Raw genomic sequence first — 21,964 nt, 5'->3', positions numbered from 1 at the left:
TGCCCCTGGCCTGTCTTGTGGGCTCCCAGGGTGCTGAGTCCCGGGTGTGAATTTGGGCAGCCAGATTGCATTGCTTTTGTCGCCGGGGTGGCTGCGAGGGGAAAGCCCCTGGAATCCAGGATGGGGCCTCTGTTGGGCCTGGGTCTGATTTTGCCACTGACGTCCTGAGGCTCCTCCCCTGAACTGCTCCCATCTGGATTTCCTGTCACTGCACCAGGGGTCCTAGCGAATGGGAAGATACTGGGGAGGTGCAGGGAGGCCGTGGTTTCTCCAGCCTGTGGTCCACCCCTGAGGGCTCAACGAGGCTCCTGCAAACCCCATCTCCATTTGCTTCCTTCCAGGTGCTGAACTTTCTCTCAGCTCTGGTTTCTGAGATATTTGGTCATCAATATTCCTGTTCATTGGCAAACTTGACCAGCAGTGTCTGTGATCACTGATGTCACTGATTGCAGTCATCTTTGATCAGTGATGTTGGTCATCAATGATAGGCACCATGACTGATATTCCAGATCAATGACATGTCTGATCATGAGAGCCTGCCATCAGAGACACCTGATGGCTAACAACTGATCACCAATATTTCATCCATGCCTCTGCTAAACCATGAGTTTGATCACAGACACCCACAAAATGTGATCACGAATGTCTCCAGTGACGACCGTCTTTGCTCACCAGTAGTATGCCTGATCATAGTATCTCTTCTCACCAATGTGTTGATCGCCAATGCGCTTTGTCACTAATGTTCTAGGCCATCAATAAGTATGACCACCAATGTAATTGATCAGTGTTTTTTCTAGTGATAGACCGATCACTCACATGTAATCTCCAGCATCTCTGATCACACCGCTTCTTATCACCAGTGTTTCTTTAACAATGTCCTTGGTCAGTTGTTTCTGATCACCATTATTTCTAACTAGCAATGTGCCTGATGACCAATGTCCCTGATCATAGGATCCTCTCCCCATCATATTTCCTATCAATGTAGTCACTAGTGTTTCTGGTTCTCAATACCCCTGATTGCTCAACACTGATCATCAAGATCTCTTATCACCAATGTCTCTGATGCCCAACATCAGTGATTGCTGAATCGTCTTCGAAGTCTCTGCTGACCAATGTCCCCGTTTTCCAAAGTCCCTTATACCTCTGATCACTGACCTCCCTGGTCATTGATATCCCTGGTCATCAGAATACCCAGTCACCAATGTCTCTGATCACCAAATTCTCTAATCATTGATGCCTCTGCTCACTAGTGCCCTTGATCCCTAATGGTCTGCATTTGGTTCTCTTCACCAAGATCTCTGGACCCCATGTCTCCAGTCATTGAATCTGGTCACTAATATCTTGTATACCTTTGGCCACCAAGGACATGGACACCCAATACTTTCCCCACTAATGCTCCTGGTCATTCACAGCCAAAGCCACCCATGCCCCTGATCAATGATTGATGACATATTTGTTCAATGATAATTCTGGTTGCCAAGACCCCTGAACACTGGCTCCTGATGGCCAGCATGTAACACACCCCTCCCTGACCAGGTTGTGTTTGATGGACATCATCTCTGGCTGACTTCACCATCCCTAGTGAAAAATCACTCTGTATGTCCCTGGTCAGCCATGGCTTCTCTTCACCTTAGTTGTCATCATCTTTGACCACCAGGATCTTTATTCACCAGGGGCCCTGAGGACTGGGTATTTCTGATTGCCACCATCCTTGTTCCTTGACAGCCCTGATGTCCACCTGGTCCAGGAGATTTTCCTTTAATTCTTTCCAATACCAGGCTGCTGACACTGGGAGGTCCCTCGCTTAGAGCTGGGTGGGCCAAAGTACCAGGAAGTTCAGCACCTTGTCCCAGCTGCCCCAGCCCATCAGGATAGACTCTGACCTCCAGACTCTGCCCTGGTGTGCTACCAGTACCCCCTCTTGTCCTTCCCTGTGAAGTTGACACTGAGTACAGAAAGGAGCCAGCCTGGGGCTTGGCAGGGTAGGCACATGCCTCCTACCTGATGCATAGTGGCCCTAGGTCCCCCTGGCCTCCACCCCCTACAACCCCAGAGCAGGAGGCCTCCTCTCCTCTTGCCAGCTGTTGCCACAGTGAGGGCAGGGTTGGTTGTCTCTCCTATGCCCCTGGATAGTGACGGCAGGACTGTGTGTTTCTGCCATCAGGTGTTTACGTGTGCACAGCCTGTTGAACATCACCTGTATGCCAAGCACTGCTGTAGGCATGGGGCTACGGCAGGGAATAAAACAAACAAGAATCTGTCCTCAAGGAGCTTACATTCCAGGCATGAAGCATAAATAATAACTCTGCTTGGCCTCTGGTGAACCATCCTACTTGCTTGGCCCAAAGTCCAGAACCCAGAGCCAGCCCTGGACTGCAGAGCTTAGAGTCGAGAACCTGCAGCCTAGATCCCCAAACCAGGAACCATAGCCCTAGGCCCCAGAACTCAGGAACCAGAGCCCAAAACATACAGCCCAGGGTATGGACCCTTCAACCCAGAACCTGCAGCTTGGGGCTGAGAGCTCAGAACTTACAAAGACCTCTAAGACGGGGGCCCAGAGCCCAGACCTCAGAATCGAGTTCTCAGAACACAAAGCCCAGAATCTGGGGCCCTGAGTGTGGAACCCCAGATCTACAACCTAGAGCTTGGAGCTCAGAACCCATAACTCAGCATTAAGGACATGCAGCCTTGGGCCTAGAATCTAGGTCCCAGAAGCTAGAACCCCATATCCGAACCTAGAACTTGGCTCAGGACTTAAAGGCCAGAATCCAGACCCATAACCCAGAATAGCCATCAAAAGAGGCCTCCTTGTTTCTCTGTTGTGCCCCCGGCTTATTTCCTTCCTCCTGTCAACCAGCATTTTTGGAGCACACAGTGCCAGGCGCTGTCATGAGTGCTGGGAGGTGGCTAGCCAGCAGAAACAAGCAGAGAGGATCCCCTCGTCCCGTGACGTCAGCTGCAAGAGAGCAGGGGCTGTGTCTGGTCACTCTTGTGTCCCCTGTGCCCCCAATGGCTGGTGTTAGGTGCTCCCCAGTCCTCTGTAGACTAGATCTATTCACTTTCCCACAAATGTTCACCAGCCTCGTTTGTTCTTGGTGTTGGGTGGGGAATAACACACACAGAGACTCTTGATCCTATGACAAGCTCTCTCTACTCACTACCAGGAAACTCTCGGAAAGCAGGAGCTGTTTCTTTTTTCTTTCTTCCTTTTTGGAGACAGGGTCTCACTCTGTCACCCAGGCTGGAGTGCAGACGTGCGATCATAGCTCACTGCAGCCTCAAATTTCTGGGCTCAAGCTATCCTCCCACATAGCTAGGACTATAGGTGCATACCTTCACGCCCAGCTAATTAAAAAAAGAATTTTGTTTTTTTGTAGAGACAGGATCTTACTATGTTGCCCCAGCTAGTCTCAAACTCCTGGGCTCAAGTGAACTGCCTGCCTTGGCTTCCTAAAGTGCTGGGATTACAGGCGTGAGCCACCGCACCCGAATTGCAGGGGCTGTTTCTCACAAGGAGGCAGCAGCCAGAGCTGGGGGAGGCTGGGGGGTGGTGTTGAGTAGAGATGGGGGTGAAAGCCTCAGATTCAAGTCCCAGCAAGTCACTTCAGAGCAAAGAACCGAGGCTCAGGGGCTACAGTTTACAGCTTCTCTTCCCTCCTTCATAAAACAATTCACTTCTAACAGTGACTCCTGCCTCCTCGAGTCACTGTGTATGGTAAACAGTTTGAATTTTGTGGCCACAAAGTGCCCAGGCATGGCCAAGCAGGCAGGCCAGGAGCTGCAAGTGGCCGTCTTGAGTGGGTCAGGGTGGCCTTGATGATTCCCCAGGGCCTGATGCCAGGGTGGCCAGATGGGTCGGCCTTCTTCCCTCTCTTTGCACCCCGGTGGGGCTGCCAGCCATGGACTCAGCTCGGCTTGCCCGGCCCCTTCTTCCCTGCCTTGCACAGGGACACTTCCAGGCCTGGCTTTGACACCCATTTGTAGGAAGAAACCAAGTGCCCTTTGCAACTCTTAGGGAGCAGTGCTGTTCTTCCCCACAGCACCTCCTGCCCCCTGGTGACCCAGTACTAGGATGGGGAAGGGCCCTCAGGGCCACAGAAACGGACACTGCCCTTGGGGAATGCCTACCATCCGCTTGACACAGGGACAGGATCACCCGAGCAGCGGGAAAGATGAGGGGCAGCAGGAGAGGAGGTGGGTAGATCCTAGATGAGTTATCATACGGGATGGTTCGATCAAAACTCTGCTGGGTTTTTTTTTAAAGGCAAAATGACAAATGATTCCAAACTTTATCTGAAAAAACTAATAAGATCAGCAGAAGAAGTCAAAAATTAGGAAAAATAAAGTGAGGGGTGTGTGTGTGTGTGTGTGTGTGTGTGAGAGAGAGAGAGAGAGAGAGAGAGAAATGCTTTCCGATATTAAACAAGATTCTATTATCACAATCGTTCAAACCCTGTGGTTCTGCTGTAAGAATAAACAGATCAATGGTACAGACTCAGTAAACCCGCAACAGACCCTATTATTTACAAGATAATGGGTGATAAAGGAGGTGTCCCGAATCAATGCAAAGGTGGAGGGTTACCCAATCCAGTGGTGTTGGAACAACTAGCTGGTTAGCATCTCACTTGGTGAACACTGACTGCTCTGTCCAGGCCGCAGGCAAGTGTGTGTGGGCAGCATGAGGCTTTACAAAGTGTGAATGAGTTGCAAATGATTTCAAATTAGGAGATTCACATAACAAGCTGTGGAAGGAAACAGGCAGAAGGATATACAAGAGGTCATCCCCAATAGCAGTGTGAATCCACAGCCACCAGACATCCCGATGGGCGCTGAGTCTCACAAATGATCAGATCCATGCCCATTCCACATGGGACACCACTTCCCCCTCTCAGCAGAAACGGGAAAGACTGGGCAGGTGTGGAGAAGCAGCCTGGAGATGCCCGTATGGGCAGAAATGATCTAGGTTTTGCATGCTCTCTGGCCCAGCGAGCCTCTTCCCGTACATCTCACAGAAACACTAGGATACGTGAAAATAAGCAAGCTGGAAAACAACATGTAAAGCGGACTCTGTTTTTGTTTTTAAAATATTTGTGTAGAGATTGAAAAACACCTGGGGAGACATGTACCTGGATGATGATAGTTGTTAGTTCTGAGAAGTGTGCTGTAGACCCGGGGTGCAGAGGGGGCACTTTCCCTTTATAACTGTGGGCTGTTGTTTTGATATGTTCTGAGTATATGCCACTTGTGTAATTTAAAACATAGTCATTCACAAAAACCTGTCTTCTCTGCCTTGTTCCTAGCTGGTCTCTCTCCCTGGGATGTTCTGTCCTTCAGATAAGCCTGGAGAATTTTCTTCATGCTTCAAAACCCTGATCAAGGATCCTAGGGAAGCTTTATCTGAGTTCTTTCCCTGGGGCCCTTCAGGGCCTCCCTGGTCCCTAACCAAGGTTACTCAGGATAAAGACCCGTCCAAAGGACAGACCTGACTCCCCCTTGCTGTGCAGCTTCGAGCAAGTGGCTTGGGCTCTCTGAACCCCGGCTCCTCATCAGTCAAACAAGACCACATCTTGCAGCATTGTTGGAAGGATCATACAAGGAAGACGGAAGGTCTTGGAGAGGCCAGCCAGCAAGGAGACCCTTCTAATGCCATTTTATTCCTCCACTCTAGGCTCATCCTGGGTAGCCCAGTGGGCTTCAGACTGAGCCCCCAAACCCACCTCCAATCTTAGAAGACCAGGGTGTTTGGGGACCCTGGGCAAACGGCCTGCCCATTCTGTTTCTCCTTCTCCCACATAACCAAAGGCTGCCAGGGCCGGTGGGAGTGCCAGCGGGGTGCCCTAGGCTATTTGTAGGTGTTCTCATGTCTTTGTCTATCCCACCCAACTCAGGGGGGGTCCTCACAGATCATCTCTCCAGTATCACTAGGGAAACTGAGGACTGGTGGGAGCAAGGATAGGGGGAGGGTCTCACGATCTCTCCCACTGGTATGCGGGCTGGAGTTGGGGAGTGGGCATCCCTGGAGAGGAGAGTGGCAGCTGCTCCCTCCCACAGCCCCATCTGTCCTCCTCGGCCCCACCCCCAGTCCACACTGCCAGGCTCCCCAGGGGACCCTGGGAAAATACTGCCTCTGCTCCTTCTCCCTGGCCCCTCCCCTGCCAGGTCTGGCTGTTCTGATATTCTGACGCTACGAGGCTGGAATCCAGGTTTCCCAGACTTTGAGGGGATGCTGGCATGGGCCCCTCCCTTTCCTCAGAATCTAGGGATGAAGGGGACTTTCTACACACACACACACACACACACACACACACAAACACACACCACCAGCCCTGACACCAGCCCATACTGCTTCCTCACCTTGGACTGCATGGCCTGTCCCCTCTCCTTTGTGCCAGCCTCCTCCTGGGCCTCCCAGCGTCCAGGCTCACGCCGTGAACTCTGTCTCTTCTTCCTGAAGGTGAGGCCACCACAGGGGCTCTTCTTAACCTCTTAATTATGAAATATTTCAGTTATCTAAAAATATAGCTAATAATATAAGCAACACCATGGTAGCCTTGGTATTGATTTTCTATGCTGTATCACAAACTGCCACACACCTAGCCCCTTGAAACCACACGTGTTTAGTATCTCACGGTTTCCACGGGCCAGGATCCCAGGCATAGCTCAGCCACGGCCTCTGCCCAGGCCCTCACTAGGCTGCAGTCCACCTGCTGACCTGGGCTGGCTTCTCATCAGAGGCTCAACTAGGAAAGGATCTGCATCTCAGCACCCCCTAGGTTACTGGCAGAGCTCACCTCCCTGCAGCTGCAGGAATCTCGGCAGCTCACTCCTGCACAGTGCGCAGCTGACGGAGGCGTCAAGAGAGCTGGTGAAGGGCGGCCCCGATAGCATTCCCCTGCCTTGCGTATGCTATTGGCTGCATGCAGGTCACATTCCTGCTCACTCTCCAGGGCACAAGCTCCAGGAGTTAGGAGAGTGGAGGCAGCGTCAAGTCCCTCTGATACCCTCCCCAGCCCAGCTTAAGGAGGAAAACACTACAGAGATCATGGAACTCTCTTGACCTTGTTGTCCCCTTTGCCCGCCCCCAGAGGTAGCCAGGACTTCATTTTCCCATGCATGTTGTTATACTTTTACTCTATATGTATAAATCCTTAATGCATTATTCTGCATGTTTGTACGTTTTCTATAAATGGTGTCACAATGATGCTTTCAATGACTGGTTTGTGCTGCTCACTGCCATGCTGGGGCTGCTCCTCCATGCTCATGTATGGAGTCGGTTTCTTCGTTCTCACTGCAGTGTCATAGTCCCCTGTGCAGCTGTAACACAATGTATTTGCTCATTCTCCTTAAGATGGACATTTCGGTCACTCCTCTCTGTTGCTACCATAAACAGTGCAGCAATGAGTGTTCTTGTCCCTATTCCCACGTGTGAGGGTTTCCCTGGGGGCATAAGCCTTAGAAGGATTTTCCAAATTGGCTGTTCCAATGTATGTTCCCACCAGCAGGGTGTGGGAATTTCAGTTGCTCCATTTCCTTGCCAACACTTGGCAGTGTCAAACTGACATTTTTACCAATTTTGTGGGTATAAAACTGAATCTCATTGCTGCTGAGGGATCTTTCTAGAGTATGCTATAGATCCCATTCTCCCCTTGTTTAAATCTTCTCAAGGTCTCCCCCTTCCAGGACACAATCCATGCTCTGTGGCCTGGGGTCTGAGCCCTGCCTTGTGCAGCCCCTGCCCCTCTCTGGGCTCTATTCCCATCATCCCTTCGGTCCCAGGTGTAGTCAACTACAGATGCCTGCTCTCTTTCCGCTGAGCCACTGAGCCTGGTGCACGCTGTTCCCTTTGCATGGAACCACTCCCATGTTACAAGGCTCCTGCTTTATTAAGAAATAAATCACCAAACAGGTCACCTGTGTGTTTTAAATATTCACATTGAAGACATTAATGCCTTTGGTGCATCAAAAAGACATTGCATTATAATTGCGCTTGTCAAATGATAATTTCAGGGCTTAGAACAGAGTTCTCAACCTCGGTGCTGTTGACATTTGGGGCTGGATGATTCTTTGTGGTGGAGGCTGTCCTGTGCACTAGACAGGGATGTTCAGCAGCAGCCCTGCCTGGCCTCCACCCAGGAGATGCCAGTAGCAACTCCTCCAGTCATTGCCAAATGTCCCCTGGGGAGGGAGGACTGCCCCTGTTGAGAACCACTGATTTAGGAGATGAATTCCTCATGCCCCCAGGACAGGGTGGTCTGCAATGGGTACATGATCATAGCCATGTGATGAACACCTTCTTCCCACCTTGAAATGTTCCATGACTGAATGAACTACCTCCCTGGGAAAGGATGTCCAGTGTCAACATCCAAGACCCTTCATGTGTGTGAGGCCGACCCTGCTGGAACCTCCCTCTCCAAGCCCTGCCAAGGCGTCACCTCCTCTGACCAGCCTTCCCAGACGCCCCAGACAGTGTCACCTCTCCTTCCAGCGAGTGTTGCAGCTGCATTCGCACACTGGTGTGTGCCTGCTCCTTCTCCCAGAGCCTGGGGTTGGGAGTTCCCTGCGTGGGAGGACAGGGGTGATGCTGCTGAATTCAACTGTTTCCAGCCCCCACTCAGACCAGTGCAGGGAAGAATTGTGAATCTGAATTGTTGACTGCATAGGAGCCGCCCAGGCCCTTTGCTAGCAGACCTAGTAAAACCCAGATGTGCCCTGGACTCTAGGGAGCAGGCCTGGCTTGGGTGATGGGAGGGCCCAGGCTGAGAGAGGCATGAGGCAGCCAGACCTCCCAGTGAGGGACGGCAGGGCTCATGCTTTTGGAAACACAGCAGGGCTACAGGCCTCATGGAGGGCGTGTGTGCACATGTGTGACCATGTGTACAGGTGTGCTCACATGCATGGGGGCGTGGGTGCCTGAGCATACCTGTGGAAGTGTGGGGCACCCAATCTGACCTCCCTAAGAGCCCCAGCTTCCTGTAAGCCCCAGTCTTGCTTTGTTTTCTCTCACGGCATCTATGACACCTGCCATCATGTTAAATGTTCATGCATTATCAGTTTCTCCTATCTCCCCAACTGCATGTCAGCATCATAAGGGCAAGGCTTTGTCTGGTGCCTTCACTGACATATGGACCCCAGACCCAGGGGAGTGCCTGGTACACAGCACGTGTATGGACAAGTGCTCAGGAAACATTTGTGGGTGGCTGGGTGTGTGGGTGGCTGGGTGTGTGGGTGGCTGGGTGTGTGGGTGGCTGGGTGGCTGGGTGTGCATGTGGCTGGGTGGGTGGGTGGCTGGGTGTGTGAATGGCTGGGTGTGTGGGTGGCTGGGTGGCTGGGTGTGCATGTGGCTGGGTGGGTGGGTGGCTGGGTGTGTGAATGGCTGGGTGTGTGGTGGCTGGGTGGCTGGGTGGCTGGGTGTATGGCTGGCTGGGTGGCTGGGTGGCTGGGTGGGTGGGTGGCTGGGTGGGTGGATGGCTGGGTGTGTGAGTGGCTGGGTGGCTGGCTGTGTGGGTGGCTGGGTGGGTGAGTGGCTGGGTGGGTGAGTGGCTGGGTGGGTTGGTGGGTGGCTGGGTGTGTGGGTGGCTGGGTGGGTGGGTGGCTGGGTGTGTGGGTGGCTGGGTGTATGAGTGGCTGGGTGGCTGGCTGTGTGGGTGGCTGGGTGGGTGAGTGGCTGGGTGGGTGAGTGGCTGGGTGGGTGGGTGAGTGGCTGGGTGGGTTGGTGGGTGGCTGGGTGTGTGGGTGGCTGGGTGGGTGGGTGGCTGGGTGGGTGGGTGGGTGAGTGGCTGGGTGTGTGGGTGGCTGGGTGGGTGGGTGGGTGGGTGGCTGGGTGGCTGGGTGGGTGGGTGGCTGGGTGTATGAGTGGCTGGGTGGCTGGCTGTGTGGGTGGCTGGGTGGGTGAGTGGCTGGGTGGGTGGGTGAGTGGCTGGGTGGGTTGGTGGGTGGCTGGGTGTGTGGGTGGCTGGGTGGGTGAGTGGCTGGGTGGGTGGGTGAGTGGCTGGGTGTGTGGGTGGCTGGGTGGGTGGGTGGCTGGGTGGGTGGGTGGCTAGGCATGTGGGTGGGTGGCTGGGTGGGTGAGTGGCTGGGTATGTGAGTGGCTGGGTGTGTGGGTAGCTGGGTATGTGTGTGGCTAGGTGGGTGGATTGATGGGTGTGTGTATGGGGAGATGGGTGGCTATCTGCTGGTACAGATGTGTGCATATGCATGCACGCCTTTACTCTGGAAGATACTTCAGGCTTTGTTGTTCTATACTGTTTCCAGAAAGACCCCGGAAATGCCACACCCCAGAAACTGCAGAGCCCCGTGGGTGAATGGAGAGGCTCTGGGGGTTGGATCTTCCTGGAGGCTTCGAGTAACTGAGGAACTCAGGGTAACAGCCCTGCCTAGGGTTGCTGTATGCCAGGGGGCCTGGGTGCTGGGACCCTGGAGGAGGGGAGCTGCCCTAACTGGCTGAAGCAACTTGGAACTCAGAGGGCCCCGCAAATGATGCCTTCACTCAGGCAGTAAACCCCTACTTGGGGCTAGATCTGAGCCTCCAGAGACCACATGAGCCACCACCAGGAAGGATGTACCTGGGTTGGGATGGCAGAGAAGGGATCTGGGGAACCCAGTGGGCACCCGTCATCACTGGCTTGGAGGACTAGGCAGGAAGGCTGCCTGAAGAGGTCTGAGAGCAGGGCTGAGATTGCCCTGGCAGCACTGGGGAGGACGTGAGCTCACTGGCCCTTCTACGGTTGCGTAGCCCACCGCCTTCCCACCCCATGGGCCACCAATCTGCATGTAAGCCTTCCATGGGCCTGTCTGCCTACCATGCCTTCCACTGGCTCACCAGGCAGGCTGCCCTTTCATCTGTCTCTGCCCACCCATTATCGACACTGCCAGGATGCCAGCACACGCACACACAGCTCCTTCTCCATTCTGAGCTCCTCACAGTAACCCTGTGAGAGGGGACCATCATTACTTCCCTTTTACAGATGAGATGAGGACACTGGGGCAGAGCCAGCTTATTGACTTCCCCAAGGACACATGGCTGGGGAGTGGCAGTGCTGGGGTTGGAACCCAGGCTGTGTCACCTGACAGGCTGAGCTCTTCCCCACTGTGGGATCTGCCCCTTGGCCCGTCTGTGGGTCCATCCGCCCATCCACTCTGTGACTGCCCACTGTTCGGCCCCTTCACTCGCCTGCCACTCTGTCCATCCAGCCGCCCGTCCATCCATCCATCGCTGTCGCCCATCCATCCTGGAGCTAATGCAGTTAGAGGACCAGGGGCCCTGCGGGGAGAGAAGGCCCCAAACTGCCCATCTGGCCGGGCCAGGGTTGCCGGGGGTGGGGTGGGCTGCCCAGGCCAGGCAGGGCTGCAGGGGGCTGGAGGGAATTAGCTGAGTGACTGCCAGGATCATCTAATTAGGAACTCTAGTGATAAGCAGATAGGATCGGGGGTGATTAGAATCCTTTTAAAAAGCCACTCCATTAATTACAGAGACAGAGAGGGGCCTCTGGCTGCTCCGAATACCAATTGGCTGCTTAATCGGCTCCATCAGCTCGCCCGGGGGAGACCTTCCTGGTACTGCTGTGTGACCTTGGGTGTGCCCTGCCCTCTCTGGGCCTCGCTTGGTCGCTGAAGGTCCTTCTCTCCCTGGCCATGGCTCGGGGTTGGCTTTAGGGTGGGCCTGAGACGAGGGACATGGGACATCCGAGGCCAGGAAGCCTAGGCTGGCTCCCCAGAGAGGGCAAATCCCCAAAAGCACCCACTGGTGAAGGAGGACAGAGAGGCTTGAAGAGGGGAGGTGGCCTAACAGAATTGAGGGTGGAGCGTGTGGGGCCTAAGTGTGCGCTCATGCCTGTGTGTCCCTGTCCCTCCAGCAGGCCCTATGGAGGCCTCAGAGCCCCTGATGCTCCTCATTGGCTCCCCAAAAACTGGCGTGGAAGGAGACTAGCCTGAACCCTTTGCAGAAGGGAAACTCCTCTGCACACTGCCCGGCTCCACGGTCCACAGCTCCCTTCATGGGGAGCTCCCCACAGGGGCCTCCATCTCAGGATGCCCTTGATGGTGAGGTGTGGGACCTGCTCCCAGGTGACACACCTGTTCCCGTAAGTCCTACCGAGTGGTCTGTTCTGTGTGCCCTAAGACAGCCCTGAATGGGCGGCAGTGAGGGGGTCTCCAGCCCTGTCTCCATCCTGGCTGACTCCCACAGACCCATCCCAGGAACAAGGGTTGGAGCAGGGCAGTGGCTGGAAGAAATTTCCCCTGGGAGTACAATGCAGACCAGAGCCAGGGTCTCCAACAAGGCAGGGAGGGCCAGGACGGGGAGGCGGCCACAGGATTCTTGGATGCCTCATCATACTAGGTCCCTTGTTTCTTAACATTGTTTTCACCACCCCTCCTCCACTGTCCTGATTCCATCGTCATGAAACTTCAGGCTTCACCTTTACAATGTCAGGCCACCAACACCCTCAGCAGTGTCACCATCACCATCAACACCCCAGCGTCCCATCCCCATCTCCTCTACCACTGCCACCAACCCCACTATCACTATCATCTCCGTCACCGTCACCACTGTGCTCTCCACCCGTGTCAGCATTGTATCACCACCACATCACTGTCACCACACTTCCTCCACCTCCATCTCCACCCACCATCCCATCTGTGACATCACCTTATCAGCTCTGCCACCAGTATCACCACTCACACCGCCTTTGCCATCACCACCGTCATTGCCCCCTCTACTACCACCACAATCACCACCACAGGGTCTGCCTCAGCCAGACCCACCACTGCCTCTAATTAGACTGCCACCATCATCACTGCCACCACCACTGCCCCTCCAATGCCTTCCTGATGTCACCATCTGCTTTCTCTCTGCTATCCTCACACCCAACTCCATCACAACCACCACCTTCATCTGAGCCGCCATCACCCTCACAGTACACAGCCCTCGAATGTGTACCAAGGAGGAGGACATTTACTACACGCTGCACCCTGAACAGTCTGGGACCAGCGGTCAGGGAACAAGGAATCGAGATGCTCACCTGCAGCTCCCAGGTGAGCGGCTCTCTAGAGCTTGCCTGGGAGCTGCTGAGGAGCTCACGGTATTCCAGGAAGCTCCCCATCCATGCCTCAGCCTGTGGCTCAGAAGCAGGGTCTTTGCAGAAGATTGCCCCGAGCTGTTGCAAAGCTCACCATTGTCACCTGCCTGCAACGGCCTCTCTTTTCCACTCTCCAAATCCCTTGTATTGGCAGGCTCTAATCTGGAATTATACCGGTGATGGGATTCTGGAAAATCCCTCAGATTTCTCCAGGATGCAAGGAGACCATGGAAGAGGTTGGTGTAATGCCAAGTTAGCAACAGAAAATACAGAGCCCCACACCTCAGTGCCATTACCATCGCCATCGGCACTCACACCAGCATGTCCACCACTGTGTCCTTCTCACCCCTCGGCACCCCCCTCTACCATTGCCTCTTCCACAACCACCCTCACCACCATCCTCCATTAATAGCACAATTCCTGCCTCCTACCCCATCACCACCACTGGCGTCCCCGGCACGAGCAGCACCAACACTGCTCCCAGCAGAGCCATCGTTACCACCCCCGCTGTCAGTCCCATCATGAGCATCTGGCATATGTTGGAGAACTGCTCACTCCCTCTTCCCCATGGGAATCTCAGGCCTCTCTTCCTATTGCCCTGAGATTTTCAGAACCTTCCTGAAGGAAACATTCTTTGCCCCATGGATACTGGCCTTGACCATGGGATGCAGCAAGACTGCCACACATCATGGCCCAACAGAAGCTTTCGGAGGCAGCCCAAGTTCCTGCTGTCTCTGAGTGGCACTGTCATGAGAGAGGGGTGTGCAGGTCAGAGCTGATTCTCCAGCCTGGGACCCACAGTGAGAAGCTATGGGAGGTGGGGCCCTGGCAGCTGCCTGTAGGCACCAGTGAGCGAAGTGGGGGGAACTAGATGTTTGTCGTGAGCCACTGAGAGGTGGAAGCTGTCACTGTGGTATAGCCGAACAAGATACAACCTCTGCTACCTCCACCATCTTCACCCTCATCATCACCGTTACTGTCACCACTGCCAACCACACCAATGGCTCACTAGGAGCCATTCCCATCACCTCCTCATCATACCTGCACCATCACTGCCAACCACAACAAAGGCTCGCTGTTACCATCTCCTCTGGCATGACCATCACCACCACCACTACCATCATCAATTACTCTCAAGCACAAGCCTTGCTGCTGTCACCACCAGCATCACCATCATCATGATCAACTCCACCATCACCCATAATTACTCTCCCCCTCACCCCCACCATGACCATTACCTCCACATCAACACTGCTCCCATGGTCACCTCTACTATTTAATGACACCTTATCCGTCTCCATGGACACCCACCGTGCCTCTCCCCACCAGCAACACAGTCAACAGCAGTGCCTCTCCCACTGCCACCGCCATCATGGAGAACTGTGCAGGGCAAGCATCTTTCTCCCGCCCCACGAACAAGCCTGCAAGGGACAGCAGGTGCTAACTGCTAACCGAGACATAGTGACAAAAATCCAGCCACAGAGATAAAGAATCAGGTTCATCTGTAGCTACATCCAGTGGAGAAGTTCTGCTCTTCAACTCCTCTGCTAAGCCACGTGTGTCAGCAGGTGTAGGTGGGTGGATGCCCAGCACGGGGGTGCGAGTCGTGCTTTTGATAAGCTGCATGGAGAGACAGTGATGGTCACTGGAGGCTGGGTTTACAAAGTGTCTCTACAGTCTGTCTCCATTCCTCCTGGCATTTGGGATTGGTTAGAACACACACTGTCCCCTGCTAGGAGCCTGAAACCTAGCACCCATGAGCACTGAAAGAAAAGAGAGAGAGGGAGGATAATAGAAAGGGATGAAGACTAGAAAAAGGAAGAGGAGGAAGAAGGGAGGAATGAAGGAAGGAAGGAGGAAGGAAAGAAGCCAGGAGTGAAGAAGGGAGGGAAGGGAGAAGGGGGAAGGGGAGGGAGGAAGGGAAGAAAGAAGGAAGGAAGGAGAAAGGGAGGAAGGAAGGAGGAAATGAAGGAAGGAGGGGGAAGGGAGGGAGAGAGGAAGAAAGAAAGGAGGGAAGGAGTGGGAAAGGGAGGGAGGGAGGAGGGAAGGAAGGCAGGGAACGGAAGGGAAGGGAAGGGAAAGAAGGAGGGAGGGAGGGAGGAAGGGAGGAAGGAAAGAAGGAAGGAAGGAAGGAAGGAAGGAAGGAAAGAAGGCAGGCAGGCAGGCAGGCTATCTTTAGTTAAGACTTGGTGACCCAAACATCTAGGCTCTTTATTGGTGTGGTTAGTAGGTGGTTTAGCATGGTTTTGATCTTAATTGGAGTGGGGTGAGGTGAAAGTAGGAACAGGTATTAATCAGTATTGTGAATTGCTGTTTCTATATATGATCCAACACCAGAACAAGAATTAAAGGAATATAAATGCCTAAGAATATTTGGTTACCTCACTCACCTGATTCGTTTTCTAGGGCTGTTACAAATCATTACAAACTGGGTAGCTCAATACAAAAGAAATCTCTTCCCCCAGTTCTGGAGGCCAGAGGTCTGAAATCGAGGTGTTAGTGGGGCCGCACTCCCTCTGGAGGCTGCAGGGAGAACCCTCCTGGCCCCCAGCTTCTGGCTGCGTCAGTGTCCATCTCCTATACGGACATGTGTCACTGGATTTAGGGCCCACTCAGATAATCCAGGATGATCTCATCTCGACATCTTTAATTTAATTACATCCGAAAAGATCCTTTTTCCAAATAAGCTCACATTCAGAGGTTCCAAGGATTAGGACAGGAACATATCTTTTTGGGGGCCACCATTCAACCCACTACACTCAGTAATCAATATTTATCATCAATCCCTATTTTTCTTACCAGAATTGAGTGGAACACTTCTTTGGATTTGCTGTCCGCTGCAGCCTTGGCCCTGGTTTCACATCCCCTCCCTCACTGACTCGCTGTGTGACCTTGAGCACTGCGTGTCTCTGAGCCTGGTTCATCCAAGTGTTTACCGATGGCCCTCGTGTGTCAGCCACTGTCCTAGACAGGGACAGACTTTCCCGCCTTTGTGGAGCTTACCCCGGAAGACCTGGCCAGATAATGGGCACAAAAAAAGCAGGCTCTTGTCCCCACCCCAGCCTGCCTGAACCCTACCTTGGCCTCCTCTTGCCTCAGCTGCTGCCCAGCCATCGGCTGAGTGGACATACCCAGGACACCCTTGCCCGCCTCCCCCACCACGGCCACAGACCTTTGTCACTCACCAAGGCTGGAATCCCGTGGCTGATCCTGCCTCTGCCCTTTGGCTCCCGGGACTCAGCCCACACCACCTGGGTCACAGAGCATCCCATTCCCATGCACCGTTGTGGCCGCCTCACCAGCAGGGGCAGGCCCATATGCCCAGGTTTGCCTGGTGCAGAGCTGGGGGCGGGGGTATGCCCCGCCCCGGGAGCTGATGTCATAAAAGGAGCTCTGGAGGGCAGCCCACTCTGGCCTGGCCCCACAGCGGCAGTGTCCCTCCCCCCCCCCCACTCCTCTCAGTGGGGGCCCCTCCAGTCCCTGAGAACTGGTACTGTGAAAAGGTGAACTCCTGGGCAGAATCTTGCCTGGAGCTTGCGGAGTCCAGCCAGGCCCCTGCTGAAGGGCCCCAGACCACCGGCCACTTCTCCCCCATCCATCTGACCAGCTGGGCCCCTGCGCCCACCTGGAGTCCACGTCCCCTCTCCTCTCACCCACACCCCTGGCCATGGCTAACTACTACGAAGTGCTGGGCGTGCAGGCCAGCGCTTCCCTGGAGGACATCAAGAAAGCCTACCGCAAGCTGGCCCTTCGTTGGCACCCCGACAAGAACCCTAACAATAAGGAGGAGGCGGAGAAGAAGTTCAAGCAGGTGTCTGAGGCCTATGAGGTTCTGTCTGACTCCAAGAAACGCTCCCTGTATGACTGTGCCGGCTGTGACAGCTGGAGGGCTGGTGGCGGGGCCAGCACGCCCTACCACAGCCCCTTCGACACCGGCTACACCTTCCGTAACCCTGAGGACATCTTCCGGGAGTTTTTCGGTGGCCTGGACCCTTTCTCCTTTGAGTTCTGGGACAGCCCATTCAATAGTGACTGTGGTGGCCGGGGCCATGGCCTGAGGGGGGCCTTCTCGGCAGGCTTTGGAGAATTTCCGGCCTTCATGGAGGCCTTCTCATCCTTCAACATGCTGGGCTGCAGCGGGGGCAGCCACACCACCTTCTCATCCACCTCCTTCGGGGGCTCCAGTTCTGGCAGCTCGAGGTTCAAGTCGGTGACGTCGTCCACCGAGATGATCAATGGCCACAAGGTCACCACCAAGCGCATCGTGGAGAACGGGCAGGAGCGCGTGGAGGTGGAGGAAGACGGGCAGCTCAAGTCGGTGACTGTGAACGGCAAGGAGCAGCTCAAATGGATGGACAGCAAGTAGGCACTGGCCACCCGGCCCTGCCTTCCCACCACCACCACCGTGCACGGGGCAGCAAACACGTAGGGCCGCAGACATAGCCCGATGGTTAATAAATGTGCCAAGTGAGTTCACGGCATAGCTTTCTCAGCTTTGTGGGGACATGGGGCCAGCTCCAGCCTAGTGAACATGAAGGAGGGCGTGGGTGCTGCCTCCAGGGCCTGGGCTGTTTCTATCAGGAAGCCAGGGGTGGTTCTGCAGGGGGACTGTCATCTCTCCTGTGCCCACCATCTGGGTTGACAAATAACGTGGCTGCCCTGTCCTGATTACCTCAAACCCAACCCTGATCCCTATCCACTCTCTACTGCTGGCCCCTGCCATCTGCACAGACCTTGCTGCTCCAGTTCTCAGCCTTCCCCTTTCTACCCACCCGCATAAGTTCTTCCCGGGACAGCTGTGCCAAACCCACGTTCCATCGCGTTGCCTGGTAGCTTGAAATCAGGCTCCCCCTGCGCTAAGCATAAGGACTGCACATCTCATCCTCACCACAAGGGCCTGGTGGCCTGGGCCCACCCACCTGCCCCCGGCCTTCCGTCTCTGGTCTCTGACCTCCCACCGTGCTGGCCTCCCCAGTTGTTGCACTGCACCACACACCCTGCAGCCCCAGGGCCTTTGTACAGGCCACGCTCCCTGGCGAGTGCCCACTCATCTTCAGGCCTGGCATCCATGGGTGGGGGCAGGATCCCAGGGAGCAGGTCTCAGCCACGTGGAGCCAGAGGTTTCCCCAAGTCAGAGCCAGGCTGACCCCCTCGGAGGGTGAGTGAGCTCCCCGTCACGGGAGGGTGCCGGTGCTAAAAAGGGAAGGGGACTCTGTCCTGATGACCTGAGTCCTGCTGAGTGCCAATCTTTAAAAAGTATGTATTTTAAAAGTAACATTTTACTTTGAGGCTGGGTGCGGTGGCTCACGCCTGTAATCCCAGCACTTTGGGAGGCTGAGGCGGGCGGGTCATGAGGTCAGGAGTTCAAGACCAGCCTGGCCAACGTGGTGAAACACCCATCTGTACTAAAAATAAAAAATATATACAAAAATTAGCCGGGCATGGTGGTGAGTGCCTGTAACCACAGCTACTCCAGAGGCTGAGACAGGAGAATTGCTTAAACCCAGGGGGTGGAGGTTGCAGTGAGCTGAGATCATGCCACTTGCACTCCACTCTGGGCAACAGAGCAAGACTCCTCCTCAAAAAAAGTAACATTTTACTGTGAAACAATCTCAAACTCACAGATGTGTCAGGCACTATTAATTGGATGCAATTCAAGAAATATTGATTGAGCACCTGTTAGACACGGGGGATACAGCAAGGAACAAAACAGGCAGACCCCTACCCTCATGTGGTTAGTATTCTAGTTGAGGGAGACACATGAAAAACAGGTGTGCAGAACATGGTCCCCACTAGCAATGAACGCCGGAGAGGAAATGGGTAGGTGAGCTGACTGAGAAGAGGGCTCAGGGAGTGGGCAGGGGAGTGTTGAGTCACTCAGCACTCCACAGAGTGGCCTTGCCGCGCGTGGTGGCTCATGCCTGTAATCCCAGCACTTTGGGAGGCCAAGGTGGGTGGATCACAAGGTCAAGACCATCCTGGCTAACACAGTGAAACCCCGTCTCTACTAAAAATACAAAAAAATTAGCTGGGTGTGGTGGCGGGCGCCTGTAGTAGTCCCAGCTACTCGGGAGGCTGAGGCCGGAGAATGGCGTGAACCCGGGAGGCGGAGCTTGTAGTGAGCCTAGATCGCGCCACTGCACTCCAGCCTGGGCGACAGAGCGATACTCTGTCTCAAAACAAAACAAAACAAAAAAACGACAAAAACAAAAAACAAAACAAAACAAAAAAACAAACAAACAGAGTGGCCTCCATTTCTGAGGGGGTGACATCTATCAGGAACTGGAATGAAGGTGAGGTGCTGGACCATAAGGCCATCTGGGGAAAAAGCGTTCTGGGCAGAGGGAACAGCAAGCGCAAAAGCCTGGGGCAGGAACACGCCTGCCCCTGTTTGGAGAACAGCAAGAAGGCCAGGAAGGTGGCTATACATGGTTCCATTTAATGCCCACAACTGTCCACAACCCTCCCAGACAGGGGTCATTGACCCCACATTATCCAAGAGGAAACTGAGGTCTGGAGAGGAGAGAGTCACACAGCTGGCAAGTGGCTATGCTAGAATATCACCCCTGGTGTTGACTCCAAAGGACCTGCCTTTAAAATGGTGGTGATGATGATGATGATGCTGGCAGTGACAGCCCAGGGAGATGCGTTTGAGTGCTTGAGTGCAGGTGGCAATTCCTTGTTCCTTGGGGCTGGAGTAGAAGCCAAAAAGGAGGTGATTCCAGGTTTGGGGGTTAAAGGATGGTCAGTGACAGGGTCTCTGGCTCCCTGGCTGGGGCAAGGTGATGTGGCATGGCCACAAAAGGCGTAGCACCAAGTCGACTAGGATCTGGTCAGATTTTGCTCATTTCTGCATCCCAACTCCCAGCCCAGCTTGTGGCATCTAGTAGGTGCCCAATAAATGATATGAAATGAAAGAAGGGAGGAGCACTGTGCCAGGGAAGAGCAGGAACCAAGCAGCATGCTCAGAGGACACTCTCTGGAGCTCAGGACAGGAGAAGACACTGGGAAGCCTTTAACCTAGCGGGGAGGGTGAGGCTTGGTTGAATAAGGGGAACACCCAGTGAAGAACTCATCCCATTTCCAGATGCAGAGCTGGTCTGAGGGGCACTCACGAGGGATGGAGAGGCTGGGAGGCGGGCCTGCTGCTTTTCTCCAAGGGAAGCCTGCTGAAGTCCTCTTCCAGGAAGACAAGGGGCATCACCCCAAGATCTTTAGGGCTTGAAAGGCTCCCTTGGCCTCTGCATGTGTCTCGGCCTAGAGGACACAGTCGGCAACTTGGCGCTGCGGCTGCATCTTGAGGCTCGGGCCAGGTTGTGGCTCCCTGGGTTCTGCCTCTGAGAGCCCCTGGGACAAGCCGGCAGCTGGAGGTCCCCTAACCACGTTACAGGCAGGGCAGGAGAGCCCTGTGACATGCAGAAGGTCAAACCCCAGCTCCCAGTCCTTCCCTGGGACTAACTTCATCAAAGCCCCCACTACAGCATTAACCACCTGACCTCTGTCCCCGCCGACTTGCTAATTTCACCAATTACTGGCCAGCTGTGGCTGCGTCAAGTGGGTCTGCTTAGCACAGGCAGCTGCTGAGCAAATCCAATTACAGCCCAGCAGCCCAGGCGGCCACAGTCCTAGTGCTGGGTGCACAGCAGAAACCTGGGTGCTTGCACAGCACCGGTCCCCAAACACCCCAGGACTCCCGGCTCTCTGCTTCCTTCTTGTCGCCCCTCTCTACTTCCTTCCTGTTGCCCAGCCTCACACCTGGAGCTGGCACCAGCTCTCTCCAACCAGACCCGACATGGCATCCCCTGCTCAAATGCCTCTGGGACCCCAGCCACTGACCCACCCAGCCGAGCATGTGACACCTGGCGGAATCCCTGTGTCCACCTTTAGCCCCACTTTACAGACAGAGAAGCTGAAGCCTGGCAGCTTAAGTGACTTCCTCAGGAGCACGTCTGGGGTAAAGTCCAACCCCCACGTGGCACTCAAGGCCCAGGGCCTGCCCCACAGCACTGCTGGCTCCAGGCCCTTTCTGCTGCAGCATCACACTGTTGCCTGTGCCTGGGCTGCCCTTCCCATCTCCTTCGGCTTGTTAAAGTCATCCCAGGAGGCCCCCACTCTGTGTCACTTTCTTGAGGAGGCCTTGCCAAGCTGCACTGCTGCGGCAGGCCATTCTGGCCTTTCCTGGAGTCTCTTCTAGGCTGGGCTGTGTGTCTGGGGGCCAAGTCTGAAGCAGCGAGGTGTCCTGGGAGCCACTTTCAGAGCCAGATGGGGCAGTGAGAGGTCCGGGAGCCACTTTCAGAGCCGGGCGGGGCAGTGAGGGGTCTGTGAGCTACTTTCAGAGCCAGGCTGAGGCTGGCCGCACCTTGTGCAGTGGCACACTAAGTGGAGTCTGCTGAGGCTCCTTTGCTGCCCCAGGCCCCATCCCAGCGTGGATTCTCCAAGCAGGGCTCAGCAGAGGGGCAGGGGACACTGCAGAGTGTAGCTCCCCGCGAACATGATGGCCGTGTCCCAGTTGGGTCATTGTCACCCACTGGACATCACGCCAGCCTCCTCCCTGGCCTCCTCCCTTCCCTCTTTCATCCCGTTTATATCCCAGCAGCCAGAAGGATTCTGTGAAAGCCTGAGCTTTGTGGAACACTCAGGAGTGGAAGCTGCAGTCCCCACGGCAGCCCACAGGCCCTTCCCCAGCCGGCACAGTGACCGCCTCGGCTTCCCCATCACTCTTTGCTCCAGCCCGCGGCCTCCTCCCCTTCCTACTCACACTGGCGTGTTCCTGCATGGGGCCTCTGAGCTGGCTGTGACCTCCACCCAGAGCCCTGCTCTGGATCTCACGCAGCCCTCCCTCGCCTCAAATCCAGGTGCGCCTCCCCGCTCTCTCTTGCTTTCTGTGC

The 21,964-nt window shown here is 54.9% G+C and overlaps 1 protein-coding gene and 1 long non-coding RNA gene across 2 annotated transcripts; one reads left to right on the top strand and one right to left on the bottom strand.

Moving 5' to 3' along the window:
- Positions 1–6,096: 6,096 nt before the first annotated feature.
- LOC109026374 (uncharacterized) lies at positions 6,097–8,553 on the bottom strand. The gene is made up of 3 exons (XR_008678076.2): positions 8,474–8,553; positions 7,176–7,314; positions 6,097–6,448 (listed from the first exon to the last, which is right to left on the bottom strand). It is a non-coding gene; the product is annotated as an uncharacterized lncRNA (long non-coding RNA).
- Positions 8,554–16,485: 7,932 nt separating this feature from the next.
- Positions 16,486–17,552, top strand: DNAJB8 (DnaJ heat shock protein family (Hsp40) member B8). Its single transcript, XM_019024558.3, has one exon. It carries the CDS (start codon positions 16,744–16,746, stop codon positions 17,440–17,442), a length of 699 nt encoding a protein of 232 aa, XP_018880103.1. The 5' UTR covers positions 16,486–16,743; the 3' UTR covers positions 17,443–17,552.
- Positions 17,553–21,964: the final 4,412 nt, after the last annotated feature.

The sequence above is a fragment of the Gorilla gorilla genome, chromosome 2 (assembly GCF_029281585.2).
Source record: "Gorilla gorilla gorilla isolate KB3781 chromosome 2, NHGRI_mGorGor1-v2.1_pri, whole genome shotgun sequence".
Taxonomy (NCBI): domain Eukaryota; kingdom Metazoa; phylum Chordata; class Mammalia; order Primates; family Hominidae; genus Gorilla; species Gorilla gorilla.
This window is presented reverse-complemented; position numbering and strand designations above follow the sequence as displayed.